Here is a 19,605-nt window from a genome sequence, read left to right on the forward strand (position 1 = left end):
ACTGCCTTCTGAGGCAGAGAATTCCACAGATTCACAACTCTCTGGGTGAAAAAGTTTTTCCTCATCTCGGTTCTAAATTGCCAACCACTTATTCTTAAACTGTGTGGCCCCTGATTCTGGACTCCCCCAACATCTGGAACATGTTTCCTGCCTCTAGCGTGCCCAATCCCTTAATAATCTTATATGTTTCAATAAGATTCCCTCTCATCCTTCTAAATTCCAGTGTGTACAAGCCCAGTTTCTCCATTATAGACAATAGACAAAAGGTGCAGGAGTAGGCCATTTGTCATTCGTGCCAGCACCGCCATTCAATGTGATCATGGCTGATCATCCCCAATCAGTACCCTGTTCCTGCCTTCTCCCCATATCCCCTGACTCAGCTATTTTTTTCAACATATGACAGACCCGCCATCCCGGTAATTAACCTTCAAAGTTCCCGGAGAAAACCCACGCAGGTCACGAGGAGGACATACAAACTCCATAGAGACAAGCGCCCGAAGCCAGGATCGAACCCGGGTCTCTGCTTCTATGCCGTATGCTGTTGTTCTCTCATGAACGCACAATATCTCGACAAGGCTTAGCGGCCAAATCCCATTCCCGTGATTTCATGCTGGCAGCCGTACCAACCAGTCACAGTGTTGCTCCAAAATAAAAAGCATGTATCCACAGGTACTCGTTTAAATTTCCACAAGTCATAATTTATTTGCAATTTTAAAAAATATAATCCACTCAACATTAAATTCAACTTCATAAATATAATTACATGTGCAACATCAACCAATAAAGCCTTCAGAATGTTTCCAACTCATTTTCTTCTCCTCTCCCTGCCGAATCTGTCTCGTGGGATTACCATCATTGGCAGGCAGTCCCAACCCCTGTTCTTAATGTCAGGGACCTTTAAGTTAATTATCTCTGCAAGCCACGAATAGACTTTAAAACTCCAAACTCATGCTGAACAGTAACAACAGCAACACGTTTAAACAGCATTAGTAAAGTTAACAACATCCTAACTCTCCACAGATAATTATACAGAAATGCAAATGAGCACCAGTACAGAAAGAAATCAATAAATCAATAAATCAATCACATTGAATGGTGGTGCTGGATCGAAGGGCCGAATGGCCTACTCCTGCACCTATTTTCTATGTCTCTATGTTTCTGTGTTAATATGTTTATTTAGACCTTCTCTCTTCCTCCTCGGGGAATACTGGGATAGGGGGGGAGCCTATAGGATCCCTACCAACCCCAGTTAAGAGGTGACAAGGTCACTTTTGTCCTTCCTGCGCTTGGTCTTGCCCGAGATTAGATCACTGAATATGTCCACGATTCAGAATCAGGGCAAACTATAATTAACTCCCCTCTACTTTTGTCCCTACCCCCCCTCCTAATTTTCCCTCCCCACCCCCTCTCTTCCCACTCCCCCTCCCACCCCCGTACCCCACCTGGACTGTCATCGATTTTTCTTCCCTCATCTGGCTTCACAATTTGCAACTCTTCCTTCCTTCTGCCTCACACCTTCTGTTTTCATCCCTGGCCTTTGTTCCAACCATTTGCCTATCAATCCCCAGACCCCCTTGCCTGTGTCCACTCCCAACCCAAGGCTTTCTTTCCCCCCCCCCCCCCCCACCCCACCCCACCATCAGTCTGGAGAAAGGTCCCGACCCATAATGTCACTAATCCATGTTCTCCAGAGATGCTGCTGAGTTGCACCAGCACAACTTTGTGCAAACCAACATCTGCAGTTCCTTCTTTCTATACTCAGAAGCTGGGAGTTCTCCTCACGAGCAGAGCACTCTTAAAGGCACTACATTCCATGGGAAAACACTAGCTGCTCAGTCTACCAGCAAGTGGGAGCGGGATTGATAACAAAGGGTGGTGGGTGTATGGAACGAGCTGCCGGAGGAGGTAGTTGAGGCTGGGACTATCCCATCGTTTAAGAAACAGTTGGACAGGTACATGGATAGGACAGGTTTGGTGGGATATGGAGGGACTAGTGTAGTGGGGACATTTTGGCCGACGTGGGCATGTTGGGCCGAAGGGCCTGTTTCCGCTCTTTATGACCATGACTAACGAACAAAATACGCAACTTGTTTTTGCATTTTGCACATGCCTTATTTGGAAATTTGGGCTGGGAGATAGCTACATCTGTGGCCACACCCATCCACAATTGAGGCAAGTTTAATAGACGCAAGATCCCTATAATTACAGCACCACTGCTCAGACGGGCGGTTATTGGTCTGAAATGTTGACTGGATTTCACTGTCTGCTCTGCAGGGTGTTACCAACATTTTGTTTATTCTTACAGTACTATTAAAAGTATTGAGGGGAATGTAAGCCATCTCTGAAAACAGGTCATGACTTTGGCAGCAGACAGACAGACACAAAATGCTGGAGTAACTCAGCGGGACAGGCGGCATCTCCGGAGAAAAGGAATGGGTGACGTTTCGGGTCGAGACCCTTCTTCAGACTGATGTCATGGGAGAAGGATATAAATAGATAAGGAAGAATAGGGTGTGGAAATAGGACAAAGGGAATGGCAGCGTCAGACTGCTGATGCGTGGTGTTTTCTAAGGAAGGCAGAAGGGAAAAATGTCACCAAGGAGGTTCACCAGGTTATTAAAAACATTAATACACCTTCAGTTCCCTCAATGTCTCCACTGGTCCAAAGCTTAACTGCAATAGATACTATTTACCAGCTGGAGTAAGCAGGTTCCTAATCTGCCCGAGACTGCTGTTCACTCAGTAGGGACTATTCCTTCAGCATTGCAACTGTGTGATACTGTTCGGGGGATTCCTGCAAGTATCCATTCACTCCGGATAAACAAGATCTCTACTCGTAGAAGCAAGGAACTGTAGATGCTGGTTTATACCAAAGATAAACGCAAAGTGCTGGAGTAACTCAGCGGGTCAGGCAGCATCTCTGCAAGAAAAGGGTAGGTGACCCTTCTCCAGACTGAGGGTAGGGGTGGGTGGAGGAGTAGCTGAAGATCTCTACTTTCCCCCTTTATGAAGATCCATGCTTTTTATGCAGGCACAAGCAATTGCAGATAGACAAAAGTGCTGGAGAAACTCAGTGGGTGAGGCAGCATCTATGAAGCGAAGGAAATAGGCATCATTGCGTATTTCCTTCGCTCCATAGATGCTGCTGCACCCGCTGAGTTTCTCCAGCACTTTTGTCTATCTTCGATTTTCCAGCATCTGCAGTTCTTTCTTAAACAAGGAATTGCAGATACTAGTTTACAAAAAAGACACAATGTGCTGGAATAATTTAGCAGGTCAGGCAGCATCTATGGAGGACATGGTTAGGTGACGTTTCGGGTTCTGTCCCCTCATCTAAAGGGGGTCCCAACCCGAAAGGTCGCCTATCCACGTCGCCCAGAGATGCTGTCTGACCCACTGAATTACTCCAGCACTATAGAGAGTTTCTTGTTACACAAATGCTGGTAGAATTTACCGTCCAATTTAATGATGAGCCCTTGGCTCCTGGAATCTCCGAATCAAAACACAAAGTGCTGGAGGAACTCAGCGGGTCAGGCAGCATCTGTGGAGAGAATGGTCAAGCGTTGTTCTGGAATTTCCGCCTGAGTCCACACTTTTATCTACTTATTCTGCGAAACCCGAAAACATACAAAGATAGCCTGCACATGCGCAATGCTGTTAAACCCAGAACTTTTAAGTGCTACACGATTTCTGGAAGGTTAATGCCCCTGTCCCACTTAGGAAACCTGAACGGAAACCTCTGGAGACTTTGCGCCACACCCAAGGTTTCCGTGCGGTTCCCGGAGGTTTTTGTCAGTCTCCCTACCTGCTTCCACTACCTGCAACCTCCGGCACCCACCTGCAACCTCCAGGAACCGCACGGAAACTTTGGGTGGGGCGCAAAGTCTCCAGAGGTTTCCGTTCAGGTTTCCTAAGTGGGACAGGGACATAAGCATCCCCTTTTTTAAACATTATTAAAAAGGGGCATTTATAGCTTTGCCTTTGTACAATGGGAAATTAATTTTCAAATTAAACAGTATAAATGAACACACACACACACACCTTATGAATCATTAAAACACCCAGGACTTAAAAGATAATTGCTACATTAACTGCTGTTTCCGTTAAAAGAACAAAAAAAGGGGGGAAATAATAACAACAAAACCATTCTAACTTAGAAAAATCTGTAAAGCACAACTCATTATTTTTTTTACAGTACTTTAAATCAATGTAAACACACATTGGTTAAGATAAGGCATGAAGACTTCGATCGCCAGCTCGTACATGGGATATTCCTGTTTTAGAGACACTATTTTCCCTGAGGCGCCCGTGATTGTGGCTGAACCGGGGGGGGGGGGGGGGGGGGGGGGGGGGGGGGGAACAGCGGATTTCAGCTCACCCCCCACCTTCCACCCCCCCCTCATCTCTCCCCACCACTCATTGTCCAAGAGATTTCGTTGTTCAGTGCAGGTCTCCAGATGCAGTGACTGAGTGGCTCCCAGCGGCGTTCTGCCCAGGGACATCCCTGCGTCTCCATCTGTGGACAGTCCGACAAAAGGTGCTTGTTTCCCCCGAAGACCAAGTTTGTGGGAGCTGAGCTGCTTCCAGCTCTCCTGCAGGGAAGCTCGGCAAAGCCCAGGGCTCCCGAGGCAACGTGCAAAAAGCCTCGGTTCAAAAAGCGCAGCAGAGTTCAAAGTCAGTTTTAAATTTAAAATTTACTCCCTTTCAAATTTACACTAGCAAAAAAAAAAAAAAAAAATATGACATTATTTTTTTTTTTAAGCCATTTGGATATTATTTTTTGGGTCAGATGGCCATCAAATATTTTGAGTCGGAGCTTCTACTCTAGTTCGGCGATTTAAAAACAAAAATGTAGTCAACCACAAGCATGGTTTGGCAAGGTTAAGGGCCTGTCCCACTTTCACAACCTAATTCACGACCTCTGCCGAGTTTGCCCTTGACTTATACTCGCAGCATGGTCGTCACGAGGTCGTAGGTAGGTAGGTCGTACCAGGTCGTGATGCTAATCGTGGGTACTCGTGGCATCAAGTAGGTCGGGGCCCTTTTTCTAGCCTGATGAAAAATGTCCACGAGTAAAAAAGGTTGTGAATTAGGTGGTGAAGGTGGGACAGGCCCTTTAAAGTGAGGAGATGTTAGTCAGTGTTGCAGCCACCTGTGTATCAGTGCAGGAACTGGGTTCCCGTTGCTTGCAAGTATTCCTCCAACCACTCCGCCACCTCAGTTCTACCGGAAGCCCTCGCCATGTCCAGCGCGGTGTGCCCACTGGAGTTCTTGCGCCAGAAGCACGACTTCGTAGCCAGGAACTGAACGAGGCCAAGATGGCCCTCTTGGGCGGCGAGGTGGATCGGCAGACAGCCCGAGGCGTCCTTTATGTCCATGTTCGCGCCGTACTCAACCAGGACCATCATGGTGTCCAGGAAGCCCGTACGGGCCACATCGTGCGCTGGGGTGAAGCCATTCTTATCCTGGATGTTGGGGTCCGCCCCATTCTTCAGCAGCTCCTCAGCCACAAAGCTGCAGCCCATCATCATCACCTGAGGGGGAGATAGACACGAGATTAGGATGCCGTGCTTCGGTTTAGCAATTCAAGTTTAATTTTGTACCACATCAGATTGCGTAACAGTCCTTGCACCAGTTTACCTTCATCATTGTAAATGTTATATCAGTACCACTTGTACTGTTGCCATTCAGCCGGCAACATCCGTGCTGAGCTCGAGCTGGCTTCAAGGATGTGCGAAAAAACTGGAACATCAGGGAGAAACCCACACAGTTCATGCAAATTCCACGTAGGCAACACCCGAGGCCAGGTCTAAACCAGAGTCCCTGGTAGCAGGGCCAACAGCCAGCCACTCTGTTACCGAGTTTCCATTATTTCAGTCAATACAGAGACCAGTTCAGTTTAGTTTATTGTCACGTGTACCGAGGTACAGTGAAAAGCTTTTTGTTGCGTGCTAACCAGTCAGCAGAAAGACAATACAGGATTACAATCGAGCCATTTACAATGTATAGATACATGATAAGGGAATAACGTTTAGTATGGGGAGAGGGCAGGCATGGGTTATTGATAGGGATAATCAGTGATGATCACAATGAATGGCGGTGCTGGTTTGAAGGGCCGAATGGCCTCTTCCCTGCACCTATTTTCTATGTTTCTATGTACAAGGTAAAGCCAGCGAAGTCCGATCAAGGATAGTCCGAGGGTCATCAGAGGTAGATAAGGATGATGTTTTGCATGCTATCCAAACACATTACTCCAAAGATATACAAGTTTGTAGGCCAATTGGCTTGGTATAAATATAGAATTGTCCCTAGTGTGTAGGATAGCGTTAATGTGAGTGGATCGCTGGTCGATGCAAACACAGTGGGCCAAAGAGCCTGTTTCTGTGCTGTATCTCTAAACTAAACTAGATCAGATAATACTATACGACTTAATTAATGCGCTGTCATATATATGGGTTTGAAGATGGTTCACAACCCGAAACGTCACCCATCTTTTTACTCCAGAGGTGCTGCCTGACCCGCTGATTGACTCCAGCACCCTGTGTCTATCTTCAGATAATGCTACACATCAATACAATTAAGGCAAACATGTACAATAGGGGAAGATACAGAGTGCAGGATATAGTTCTCAGCATTGTAGTGCATCAGTTCCACAAAGTCCAATGTCCGCAATGGGGTAGAGGTGAATAGGACAGTACCCTAGCTTGTGGAAGGACCGTTCAGAAGCCTGATAACAGAGGGGAAGAAGCTGTTCCCGAGTCTGGTGGTGCGCGCTTTCAATCTTCTGCCTGAAGGGCCTGTCCCACTGTACGAGGTAATTCAAGAGCTCTCCCGAGTTTAAAAAAAAAATCAAACTCGTGGTAGGCACGTAGAATGTACGTAGCGGGTACGTCGGAGCTCGGGAGCGTCTCTTAGCGGCTCGTAACGCTAACGGCAGGTACTCGGGAAACGCGGTAAGCTCGTGAAGATTTTTCAACATGTTGAAAAATGTCCACGAGAGCCCCGAGTACCTACGAGCGGCTATTAGCGTATTTCTCCGAGTTCGAATCAGGGGAAAACGCAGGAGAGCTCTTGAATTAGCTCGTACAGTGGGACAGCCCCAAATCTTGCAACCACCAACACCACAGATCACCAAGGCTTTTGAAATAGACAGCCGATAGGGCATTGACCCCTGACGAGGCAATGTGTGTGGATGATAAATCCTGGCCTTGACAGCACCGCTCACAAATAACGACCCAAACGTCACCTATTCATTCTCTCTAGAGCCCGCTAAGTTACTCCAGCACATTGTGTCTATCTTTGGTATAAAGCAGCATCAGCAGTACCTTTTTATTACAAGTAGTGAGTCGGTTTAGACGACCAATGCAGCAAAGACACAAACCCTGCGATCCACTGAGTCCATGCTGGCCATCGTCCATCTATTTACACTTGGATTTTGCATACAGCCTGTCAGCTAGTCAGCCATTGCCAGCAGCCTTACAACAAGGTCCAGCCACAAGAGCTCAGTAACAATTCCAAGGTCAGATGCACTAATTGGCCTTATCTACAGACTGGTTATGATTGATGAGAATGTAGGTAGAAGGGGCTTGTGGAATGAACGTGACACAAGGTGGCTGGCTCAGCTCAGAGGCGTTTGTTCTTTGCTTGCTGTCGTGGGATTCAACAGTTCCTACACACACTTTCTCATCCACTCCCCCTTCATACTAGGAGTAACCTCCCCAAGGCCAATTAACATACAAGCCTGCATATGTTTGGGATGTGGGAGGAAACCGGAGTATGTGGAAGAAACCCATGCAGTCACAGGAAGAATATGCAAACTTCACACAGACAGCAACTGAAGTCAGGTTCGAATTTGGCTCTACCCACTGCATCACTGTGTTGGTGGAATTCTCTGCCTCAGAGGGTCGGTTCTCTGGATGCTTTCAAGAGAGAGCTAAATAGGGCTCTTAAAAAATAGCGGAGTCAGGGGATATGGGGAGAAGGCAGGAACGGGGTACAGATTGGGGATGATCAGCCATGATCACATTAAATGGCGGTGCTGGCTCAAAGGGCCGAATGGCCTACTCCTGCACCTATTGTCTATTATACTATCATGGCGTTTATGAAACATTTAGACAGGTACATGGATAGGATAGGTTTGGAGGGATATGGGCCAAACGGGGATATGGGCAGGTGGGACTAGTGTAGAAGGGACATGTTGGTTGGTGAGGGGAAGTTGGGCCGAAGGGCTTGTTTCTACTCTGCATGACTCTAGATGCTGCTGGCTGACCCGCTGGGTTACTCCAGCTCATTGTGTCTGTCAAGAACATGACTAGTCAGTTTCCCTCCCAAAGGCTCACAGTGATGGTCTGACAGTACTCGAGGGCTGGATCTGGAGAATTGGGTTGGGGTTCTAAGGGCTTTGGTGCACAGGGTGTTATTTTAAAACTGAACATTAGAGAAGGAACCAGAGGATAGAAGTTTAACTGCTGGGTGGATTCCGACTGCATAATTAGAGGGCACCACAATGCAAATAGTACCCTCTCTGCCAGTACATGTCTAATGTATTTCCCGTTACATTCAGTTTAAAAACAAAAGTCATATGGATTATCATGTGGGAAGGAACCGCAGATGCTGAAGATAGACACAACATGCTGGAGTAACTCAGAGGGACAGGTAGCATCTCTGGAGAAACGGAATAGGTGATTTATTGGGTCGAGGGAAGGGTCTGACCCGCTGGGTTACTCCAGCTGTTTGTGTCTGTCAGATGGCATATACATTTGTGCAGGAAGGAAATGCAGATGCTGCTTTAAACCGCAGATGGACACAAAATGCTGAAGTAAGTCAGAGGAACTGGCAGCGTCTCCGGGCAGAAGGAATGGGTGACGTTTCGGGTCAAGACCCTTCTTCAGGGCGAGCTTTTTGTGTCTATCTTTGGAGTATACGTTTGTCCATTTGTCAAAATAGTGATGTGCCCCATGGTGGCAACATAGAGTCAGCTGGGGAGAGGAGGAGGAGGGGGAAGGGTTGGTGGCGGAGGGAGGATGGGGGAGGTCTGGCATCAGTTGGCAACTTTCCCTGTATAACTGTTGTCATCATAGACGTGTGTATGTGTGTGTGTGTGTGTGTGTGTTTGAGAGATTGTGTGTGTGTGTGTGTGTTTGTGTATGTGCGTGTGTGCGTGTGTGTGTGAGAGATTGTGTGTGAGAGAGATTGTGAGTGTGTGTGTGTGTGTGTGTATGCGTGTGAGAGAGATTGTGTGTGTGTGTGTGTGTGTGCGTGTGTGTGTTTGAGAGATTGTGTGTGTTTGAGAGAGATTGTGTGTGTATGCGTGTGTGTGTGTGTGTGTGTGTGTGTGTGTTGTGTGTGTGTGTGTGTGTGTGTGTGTGTGTGTGTGTGTGTGTGTGTGTGTGTGTGTGTGTGTGAGATGTGTGTGTGTGCGCATGTGTGTGTGTGTGTGAGAGATTATGTGTGTGTGTGTGTGTGTGTGTGTGTGTGTGTGTGTGTGTGTGTGTGTGCGTGTGTGTGCGCGTGTGTGTGTGTGTGTGTGTGAGAGAGATTGTGTGTGTGTGTGTGTGTGTGTGTGTGTGTGTATATGTGTGTGTGAGTGTGTGTGTGTGTGTGTGTGTGTGTGTGTGTGAGAGAAATTGTGTGTGTGTGTGTGTGTGTGTGTGTGTGTGTGTGTGTGTGTGTGTGTGTGTGTGTGTGTGTGTGTGTGTGTGTGTGTGTGTGTGTGTGTGTGCGCGTGTGTCCCCATTAACCTCACTGTCCCCTCCCTGCAACACAGCTGGAGGATAATGTCAACATTCTCCGCGCCCGTCTTCCTGTCTGCCTGCCTCTCGCAGCTGCGGAGAAGTGCAGACATCTCAATTACTACCTTCACCCTGCATTGTGATGATCTGGCTCCAATAACAACCCCAAGGCACACGACTTCTACCAAGTCAATCCTTCCGCACTGGGCAAGAGACGTTCTCAAGAGCTTTAACAAGAAAAAAAAAATGTAGACACAAAATGCTGGAGTAACTCAGCGTGAAAGGCAGCATCTTTGGTGAGAAGGAATGGGTGACGTTTCAGGTCGAGACCCTTCTTCAGACAGTAAAAAAAGTGACCTTTCTGACAGCGGAGGAGGCCCAGGACAGAATGAGGTCAAACGCAAATTGGAGGAACAGCACTTCGGCAGCTTACAGCCCAGTGGTATGAATATTGATTTCTCTAACCTCAAGTTATCCTTGCTTTCCCCCTCTCTCCATCACTCCCCCACCCTAGTTCTCCATCTAGTTTCACTGTTGGCCTGATTAATTCGTCCCACATTCCCCTCAGCCAACAATGAACCAATCTACATTTCCTTGAACATTGTCCACTTTGATTTGTCCTTTTCACACCATAAATGTCTTTGTAACCTTCCATATATCGAGTTTCCATCTCCCCTCACTCGAAGTCTGAAGAAAGGTTTTGACCCAAAACGTCACCCATTCCTACTCTCCAAAGGTGCTGCCTGTCCCGCTGAGTTACTCCGGCATTTAATGTGTATCTTCGGCATAAACCACACAATTAAAAAAGTGTTTCCTGCAGCAAATGAGGTCTGGCGTTCAAAGTTTTGCAGCATTCAACACAGTAGCTTATCTTCCACACTCTGTAAGGATCCCATCCAGGAACAGCCAGATGTTGACTCATGAGACATTCGTGAAGCCTTTTATCTTCCGAAGTGTCCACCAGGGACTTTACTGGAAGTTGGACAATTTATACTGGACAAGTTTTACATTTATCAAGCCATTTAACCAACAAACCCGTACGTCTTTGGAGTGTGGGAAGAAACCGAAGATCTCGGAGAAAACCCACCCAGGTCACGGGGAGAAAGTACAAACTCCATACAGACAGCGCCCGTAGTCGGGATCGAACCCGGGTCTCTGGCGCTGCATTTTCGCTGTAAGAGCAACTCTACCGCCGCGCCACAAGCCACATGTAGAGTTTGTATTCAGTTTTGGTCACCTTGTTATAGGAAAGACTAGATTAAGTGGGACCCGTTGGGTCCCAGCATCACACATGAGGGCTGGTCACCCAACGCAATATTCCATGCTTCCTCCATCTCGCTGGGTTTTATAGTCCCTCCCCCCTGCCACCAGCGCGGGCAGCAGAGAGAATGGCGACATTTTGAAAAACATTAATAACTCTCTGATTTTTCATCAATGGGAAAAATCCTCCAGTCCAATCCGGCGGCGGGGGACTCTTGAGCGAGGTGGCAAAAAATGACAGCCGTAAGTGGCGGCGTTCTTTCAGAAATCACGAACAGAAAGTCAAAAAGTGGTCAAGACCTTAGTTTTAGTAATATAGATGTTGTTAAGCTGGAAAGGGCGCAGAGAAGATTTATAAGGATGTTGCCATGACTTGAGTGGCGTTGAGAGGGAAAAGTAGATCGACCATGATCACACCATCGGAAACTGGACCACCGTCATAAGTTGTAGGAGCAGAATTATGCCATTCGGCCCATCAAGTCTAGTCCGCCATTTAATCATAGCTGATCTATCTTTCCCATTCAACCCCATTCTCCTGCCTTTTCTCCATAACCCTTGACACCCTTACTAATCAAGAACCTATCATTCTCCACCTTTAAAATATCCATTGACTTGGCTGCTACAGCCTGATGTGGCAATGAATTCCACAGATTCACCACCCGCTGACTAAAGAAATTCCTCCTCATCTCCTGCCTAAAGATACGTCCTTTAATTCTGAGGCTGTGTCCTCTGGTCCTAGACTCTCCCACTAGTGGAAGCATCGTCTCCACCATCCACTCTATCCAGGCCTTTCATTGGACTGGTCTACACCCAACACCTTCAGGAGACACAGCACTGGACTGAAGGCCAACAGCGTCAGGAAGACCAAGATCATTGACCATGCCTATGACATTAAGTTATAGACACAAAATACTGGGGTAACTCAGCGGGACAGCTGGCATCTCTGAAGAACGTGGATGGGTGACGTTTTGGGCCAGGACCCTTCCTCAGGGGGCTGAAGATGGGTCCCAACCTGAAACGCCAGTCTGACCAAGGGCCCCGATCAGAAACATTGCCCATCCACATTCTCCAGAGATGCTAAAGTTACACACAGTAGTAACTCAACAGGTCAGGCAGTATCTCTGGAGAACTTGGATGGGCGATGTGTTGGGTCGGGACCGTTCTTCAGACTGAAACTAGAGTGGGGTGGAATACCCGGAGGTAGGAAAATGCCGCTGTGTTACTGGATTAATCCAGCACTGTGTCTTTTTTTGGTATAAACCAGCATCTGTAGTTCCTTCCTACACATTGTTTAATGTTCCAATCCCCTCTTACTACACCTCTGCCAATAGTCTATCCTTCTGAAACTCAACAACGTACCTCGGTGACTGCCAATCAATCACCACCCCCCCCCCCCCCCCCCCCCCCCCCCCCCCCCCCGACACTTATTATTTTTTTATTCAAATCGTTTGCTATGTCGCTCTTCAAGGGAGATGCTAACTGCATTTCGTTGTCTCTGTACTGTACACTGACAATGACAATTAAAATTGAGTCTGAATCTAAATCTGTTGTCATTGTATTCTTCAGACACAAAACCCTGGAGTAACTCAGCGGGCCAGATGGCATCACTGGAGAGAGGAATAGGTGACGTTTCGGATCTATCTTCGGTTTAAACCAGCAATTGCAGTCTGAAGAAGGGTCTCGACCCTAAACGGCGCCCATTCCTTCCCTCCAGAGATGCCGCCTGTCCCGCTGAGTTACTCCAGTATTTTGCATCTATGGGCAGTTCCTTCCCCTACATTGTGTGCTGGTTCTCATGAAACGTGAATTACGATGCTTTCAAACCACCTCCACATATTCAATCTTAATTCCAGATTTAAAGACTTGTTACGATTCTAAAAATCTAGAACTTGTCACTTCTGAATTAAAGAATCAATTATAATGGGCGCGGAGCAACACTGTGGCGTAACCCCAGACTAATGACACAAGAGCACAGGGGTTGCGTTTCAAATTATTTTACAACTACTGAAGCGATAGTAGTGTATTTTTTTAAATTCCAGGAACTAGCCGATCGTTCACTGATGAAGAATGCCAACACCCACTATCCGCCCGATTCTGGCTCCGCCCTTTCAATAGTAATGTGTCACTGATGTATTTCACAATGATGGTGCCTTTTAAATCTTTTAAAAAAAAAATCTAACAGCCGGATCTCTCGGCTACGTCTCTTGTTCCACGAATCTCATCCACCCTGGCAACTCTGAAAATAACACGTCTGTTTTAAAAGGCCGGCGAGTTTCCAAATTGGAATTGCGGTCCCAAAGCGAGCCGGGAGGCAGTTTCATTCACAAAATGTTACGATACATTGGGGGGGGGGGGGTTACAAATTTTAAAAAATTGCGCTCAAACCTTCGTCTGTTTACCCGCCGCCTTTTCACACACATACATACACACACACAGCCAGAGATGAATGTTCCCGAGCAAGCTTACACGAACAGCGACTGATGTTCACAACATATCAGAGGCGTTGACAGCTCAAATACATACACACGCAGTAAATACATCTGCAGTTATTATTAATTATTAATTAAGCAGGAACGTAATTTTCTTAAGAGCTTTAAATTCAACAAATCTCCGGAATACAATAAAATACGATTAGAAAGAGGAAAAATACGGATTCTTTTTTTTTTTTGCAAATGCGAAATTCATAATTACTTTCCCACAGCCCGGGATAATCTGCAAAGACTATACATTGATGTGACTTATTTTGAGGCGGCACCAACCTGCAGTGCGGTATGTCCGTATTTATTAACCGCATTGACATTCACCTTCTCTTCGTTTAGAAGACGTTTTACCTCTCGCCAGTTGCCTAGCACCGCAGCACTGCTTAGCTCTTTGGCGCCGTACATGCTGTTGTTTGCTTTGCCCCCGCTCTCTCCCTTGCACAGAGCCGGAGAGTGCCGGTGTGAGGAGAGGGGGGGGAGAGAGAGAGAGACAGAGACAGAGAGAGTGGGGATAGAGAAGAGCAGCCGCAGCCTCGGCTCTGCTCGGCCAACCTTCCCGGAAGCGCTGGGCGACTGAGTGACAGCCCGCCGCCCAATCCCCGCGCCGCGCGGCCGCCGTCGCCCCTGGCAACGCGTGAAATGGATACACGGCGTTCGGAGGCTCGGCCGTGGACCAATCAGAGCGCGGCGCCGGCGCCAATGGCAACAATGCCGCCTGACGTCATGTGTTTTTGTTACTTCCCCCCCCACCCCCCGGACGCAGGCGCGGGGACTCCCCTGTCCAAAGATCCCTGTCCGCCCTGAACAGCTGAACATGGAGCTGGAGCAAGGAGTGTCTGTCCGCCCTGAACATAGAGCCTGGAGTTGGAGCAAGGAGCGTCTGTCCGCCCTGAACATAGAGCCTGGAGCCGGAGCGAGGAGCGTCTGTCCGCCCTGAACACGGAGCTGGAGCTGGAGCAAGGAGCGTCTGTCCGCCCTGAACATAGAGCCTGGAGCTGGAGCAAGGAGTGTCTGTCCGCCCTGAACACGGAGCTGGAGCAAGGAGTGTCTGTCCGCCCTGAACGTAGAGCCTGGAGCCGGAGCAAGGAGTGTCTGTCCGCCCTGAACACGGAGCCTGGAGCTGGAGCTGGAGCGAGGTCCGTCCTGTCAGCCACGGACACTGGAGCTGGAGCGTCTGTCACCCCTGAAGCGAGTCTGGAGCTGTCTGTCAGCCCTGAACCTGGAGCCGGAGCGAGCATCGTCTGGTCGTCCTCAGCCCGGAGCCTGGACAACGGAGCCCAAGTCCGCTCTCTAGCCCGTAGCTGGAAATACGGAGCCTGTTCCCGGAGCTGGAACTCCTGTCCGCCTTGAACACCGACCTGGAGCCGGAGCCCTCAGATGGAACACGGAGACTGGAGCCTGGACGCTGGACCCAGAGCGAGAAGCCCCTGTCCGCCTGGAGCTGGAGCCCCTGTCCGCTCGGAGCCTGCAGCTGAACCCGGAGCAAGGAAGGAGCCTCTGGCCGCGCAAAGCCGGAGCCCGTGTCCACCCTGATCACTGAGCCTGGGCGTGCAGTATCAAAATAAACGCAATCCTTCTGCGGTGCAGGTGCCGCAAGCTTTCTGTAACTCGCATTTGTTTTTTTTGAGGACACAAACAGCTGCAGAATTGGTAATCTGAAGTAAAACCAATCTGAGTGTTTTATAATTATGTCCCGAAACGGAACAATGAAAGTCTTACGCGCAGCAACACAACACATGTAAACATTGCACTCCATAGACATCATAATAAACGACACAAAGTTTAATATATGTAAACAAATAAACAATAAAGTCCAAAGACAAAAACAATGTCCCAAGTCATGATCGCCAGATGCTGCCTGACCCGTTAAATTACTCCGCGACAGTTTGTGTTTTGATGAAGAACCTCAGCTGGGACCTTCGCGGGACCGTTTCGGCTCAACGCGACCACGTGGTCGCGTAATTTGCGTGCCAAGGACACGTAAGTGGGACAGGCCCTTAAGGGAGAGGAATCGTCTGTCCATTCCCCCAGAGACGCTGCCTTATCCAACGAATTCCTCCAGCACTTTAGAACCTCAAATTCATATAGCACACGGAAACAGGCCTTTCGGCCCAACGCATCCCTGCTGACCAAGTTGCTCCATTTAAGATAGTCCCATTTACTCGGTATTTTCCCTGCCTGCCTCTGAAGTTCACTTGGAAACGACAAAAGGCTTCGGGACGCTCGATCGCGGGGCCTCTGTTGTTCGCTCCAGGCTCAGCCCCGAATCAAACTGTGTTCGCTTAAGATACACACAAAGTGCTGGAGTAACTCAGCGGGTCAGGCAGTATCTCTGGAGAAAAAAGGCTGGCTGATGATTCGGGTCGGGACCTTTCTTCAGGGGCTTCTTGTGAAGAAGGGTCCCGACCAGAAACGTTACCTATCCATGTTCTCCAGTTATTGTACTTGATCCGTTGAGTTACTCCAGCGCTTTGTGTTTACTTTAAGTATAAACCAGCATCGGAGGTTCCTTGTTTTTACATATAAAAACATAAACAATAGGTGCAGGAGTAGGTCAATCGGCCCTTCGAGCCAGCAGCGCCATTCAATATGATCATGGCTGATCATCCACAATCAATACCCCGTTCCTGCTTTCTCCGATTCCATTAGCCCTAAGAGCTATATCTAACTCTCTCTGAAAACATCCAGTGAATTGGCCTCCACTGCCTCCTGTGGCAGAGAATTCCACAGATTCACAACTCTCTGGGTGGAAAAGTTTTTCCTCGTCTCAGTTCTAAATGGCCTACCCCTTATTCTTAAACTGTGACCCCTGGTTCTGGACTCCCCCAACACCGGGAACATTGTTAGTTTAAGACTAGAACTGCGTCGTGGACATCATAGAGAGGCTGAAGGAGGGTCCTGGCCCGAGATGTCATGTGTCCATTCCTTCCACAGATGCTGCCTGGCCTGCTGAGTTCCCCCAGCACTCATAATAATCGATATGTTCCGTTTATATTGCCCCCATTCAACGCAGCGAAGGGTATGTATCCCCGACACGTTTCACAGAAGAGTTTTTTTTAAATATGTTCATAAGATCATGTGATAGTAGCATTAGGCCATTCGGCCCATCAAGTCTACTCCGCCATTCGCTCGTGGCAGATTCATCTCTTCCTCTGAACCCAATTCTCCTGTCTTTCCCCATAACCTCTGACACACATGCTAATCAAGAGTCTATCTTATCTCTGCCTTAAATATATCCATTGACTTTGCCTCCACAGCCGTCTGTGGCAAATAATTCTACTGAGGCTATGAACTGAGTGGCCGGTGAAAGCCAGAGATGCCAGAGCCTCTTCCTGCCCAGAGACAACGAGGGACTGTGCCCACACACACACAAAGGCAAGGACTGAGCCACCACGATCAGTTCAGTTTAGCACAGGTACAGTGAAAAGCTAAACGTGTTGTCACGTTTGCAAGATGAAATCGCGACTATTTACAAACCATGACCCATATTTTTTACACAAAAAAAAGGTCAGCGGGTCAGATGAGAAAAGCAATAGGTGACGCTTCGGGTCAAGGCCCTTCTTCAGACTGAAAGTCAGCCCCACCCCCTCCCCCTGCAAAATCTGCAGTTCCTTCCCACCCTATATTTACGTAAGCATTCTTTTTTACAGTAAGCTTGCAGGTACAACAGGCAGTGAGGAAAACTAATGGCATGTTGGCCTTCATTGCGAGAGTTGTGAATCTGTGGAATTCTCTGCCACAGAAGGCAATTGAGGCCAATTTACTGGATGTTTTCAAGGGAGAGTTAGATATAGCTCTTAGGGCTAAAAGAATCAAGAGATATAGGGGGAAAACAGGAACGGGGTACTGACTGTGGATGATCTGCCATGATCACATTGAATGGCGGTGCTGGGTTGAAGGGCCAAATGGACCTATTTTTCTATGTTTCTATCTACAGGCAGGTTTCAGAGCAGAACCTTGACCAATTATTATTGAGAACTAACTCGACCTCCTCCCGAGGGAGGGACTGGTCGGAGTTTACATATGAAACCTTCTCCCATTCCTCACGGCGCAGATGCTGCTTAACCCAATGAGTATTTCTGGCATTTTCCGTTTTAATTTCACATCAGCTGCTGTGTTTTGCTTGTGGATGCGCAGGTTTGCGGCTGTTAGAAGTAGATTCGGTCGCCGTGCCAGATGTATACGGTGTGTTGTCGGTGTCAAATACTGTATGCCCGCGATTCCCCAGTCCAATGTGTAGGAAGGAACTGCAGATGCTGGTTTAAACCGAAGATAGACACAAAAAGCTGAAGTAACTCAGCGGGACAGGCAGCATCTCCAGAGAGAAGGAATGGGTGACGTTGCGGGTCGAGACCCTTCTTCAGACTGACGTCATGGGAGAGGAAGATACACAGATAAGGAAGTGTAGGGTGTGAAAATAGGACAAAGGGAATGACAGCGTCAGACTGTTGATGCGTGCTGTTTTCTAAGGGAAAGGCAGAAGGGAAAAGTGTCACCAAGGAGGTTTACTGGGTTATTGAAAATATTAAATGTCTCCACTGGTCCAAAGTAGATACTATTTACCAACTGGAGGCTTAGAATAAACAACGGAGTAAGCAGGTTCCTAATCTTCCCGAGACTGCTGTTAGGGATAAGGGAAACGAGAGATATATGCATCTGAAGTCTGCCAGTCAAGGAGTCTAGAAGCCAGATGGAAGCCCTAGACTATGGTCCATACCAAATTAGCTCATCTCTAAACTTATGGACGTGGTCTTAAGGCCTCCACCTGCTGGACTCATTGACTGGTCTATCTTCCCGAATACATTGTTCCACCCAGAGGCTTCTGGTGGTGCATCGGCATGTTGATAGGATCTAGGCCGTGATACAAGGCGTTTAGTATTGGAATCATTTCTACGGCGCTGAAAGTGCTGGATAATCGCATGTGAAATAGTGTGGCAGAAAGAATTGGAGCCTGGTCGCCATTCAGGAAGCAGGAGGAAATGCCGATTGCTAGTTTACAAAAGATAATACATAGGGTGGCCCAGAGGTAGTGTTGCTGCCACACAGCGCCAGAGACCCGGGTTCGATCCCGACTACGGGCGCTGTCTGTACGGAGTTTGTACGTTCTCCCGCGTGGGTTTTCTCCGAGATCTTCGGTTTCCTCCCACACTCCAAAGACGCACAGGTTTGTAGGTTAATTGGCTTGGTGTAAATATATATTGTCCCTGGTGTGTGCAGGGACCGGTGGTGGGTGCAGACTCGGCGGGCCGAATGGCCTGTTTCCGCGCTGGATCACTAAACTAAACTAAAGTGAATCTGTGCACGGAAGCTTGATGGGCAGCGTGGACTCGACGGACCCGGGTTCCATCCTGACCTCGGCTGCTGTTTGTGTGGAGTTTGCCCGCTGTGACCGCGTGGGTTTCCCCCGGGTGCTCCGGTTTACTCCCACATCCCAAAGACAGGCAGGTGTGTAGGTTAATCGGACCTTTGTAAAGTCGGTTAACGTAGAACTAGTGTGAACGGGTGATCGATGGACTGTGCGTTGGTGTACAAAATAGATGGAGTAACTCAGCGGGTCAGACTGCATCTCTGCAGAACATGGACAGGCAACGTATCGGGTCGGGACAGGCATCTTCTCAGGAGAGAAGGAGTGGGCGACTCCAGCATTTTGTGTCTATGCTCGGTTTAAACCAACATCTGCAGATTGAAAAGACTAGGCTTTAGAAGGATGAGGGAGGAACTTATAGAAATCCCAGGCTGTGTCCCTCTCCCCCCCCCCCCCCCCCCCCCCCCTGACTTTCTGTCTGAAGAAGGGTCTCGACCCGAAACGTCGCCCATTCCTTCTTTCCACGGACGCTGCCGGTCCCGCTGAGTTACTCCAGCGTTTCTTGTCCACAGTCGCTGAGCGTTGCCAAGGGATTGCACAAACAAACGCCAGCAGCAGCAACCGTGCTCCCGGGTAAGTACAGCACTGGCGGCGGTGGATTTAATATGGGGCAACAAATGACCTTCTTAATACATTTCTTAGGGGGTGAAAAAGGCACAGAGTGCTGGAGTAACTCAGCGGGTCAGGCAGCATCTCTGGAGAACATGGATAGGTGACGTTTCACAGAGTGCTGGAGTAACTCAGCGGGTCAGGCAGCATCTGTAGAGAA

The 19,605-nt window shown here is 48.3% G+C and overlaps 1 protein-coding gene across 1 annotated transcript; it reads right to left on the reverse strand.

The window, feature by feature from the left end:
• Positions 1–3,868: 3,868 nt before the first annotated feature.
• LOC129714354 (ankyrin-3-like) lies at positions 3,869–14,596 on the reverse strand. The gene is made up of 2 exons (XM_055663904.1): positions 13,751–14,596; positions 3,869–5,534 (listed from the first exon to the last, which is right to left on the reverse strand). Exons 1-2 carry the CDS (start codon positions 14,453–14,455, stop codon positions 5,160–5,162), a joined length of 1,080 nt encoding a protein of 359 aa, XP_055519879.1. The 5' UTR covers positions 14,456–14,596; the 3' UTR covers positions 3,869–5,159.
• Between the last annotated feature and the right edge of the window lie 5,009 nt (positions 14,597–19,605).

The sequence above is a fragment of the Leucoraja erinacea genome, chromosome 39 (genome assembly GCF_028641065.1).
Source record: "Leucoraja erinacea ecotype New England chromosome 39, Leri_hhj_1, whole genome shotgun sequence".
NCBI classification, from domain to species: domain Eukaryota; kingdom Metazoa; phylum Chordata; class Chondrichthyes; order Rajiformes; family Rajidae; genus Leucoraja; species Leucoraja erinaceus.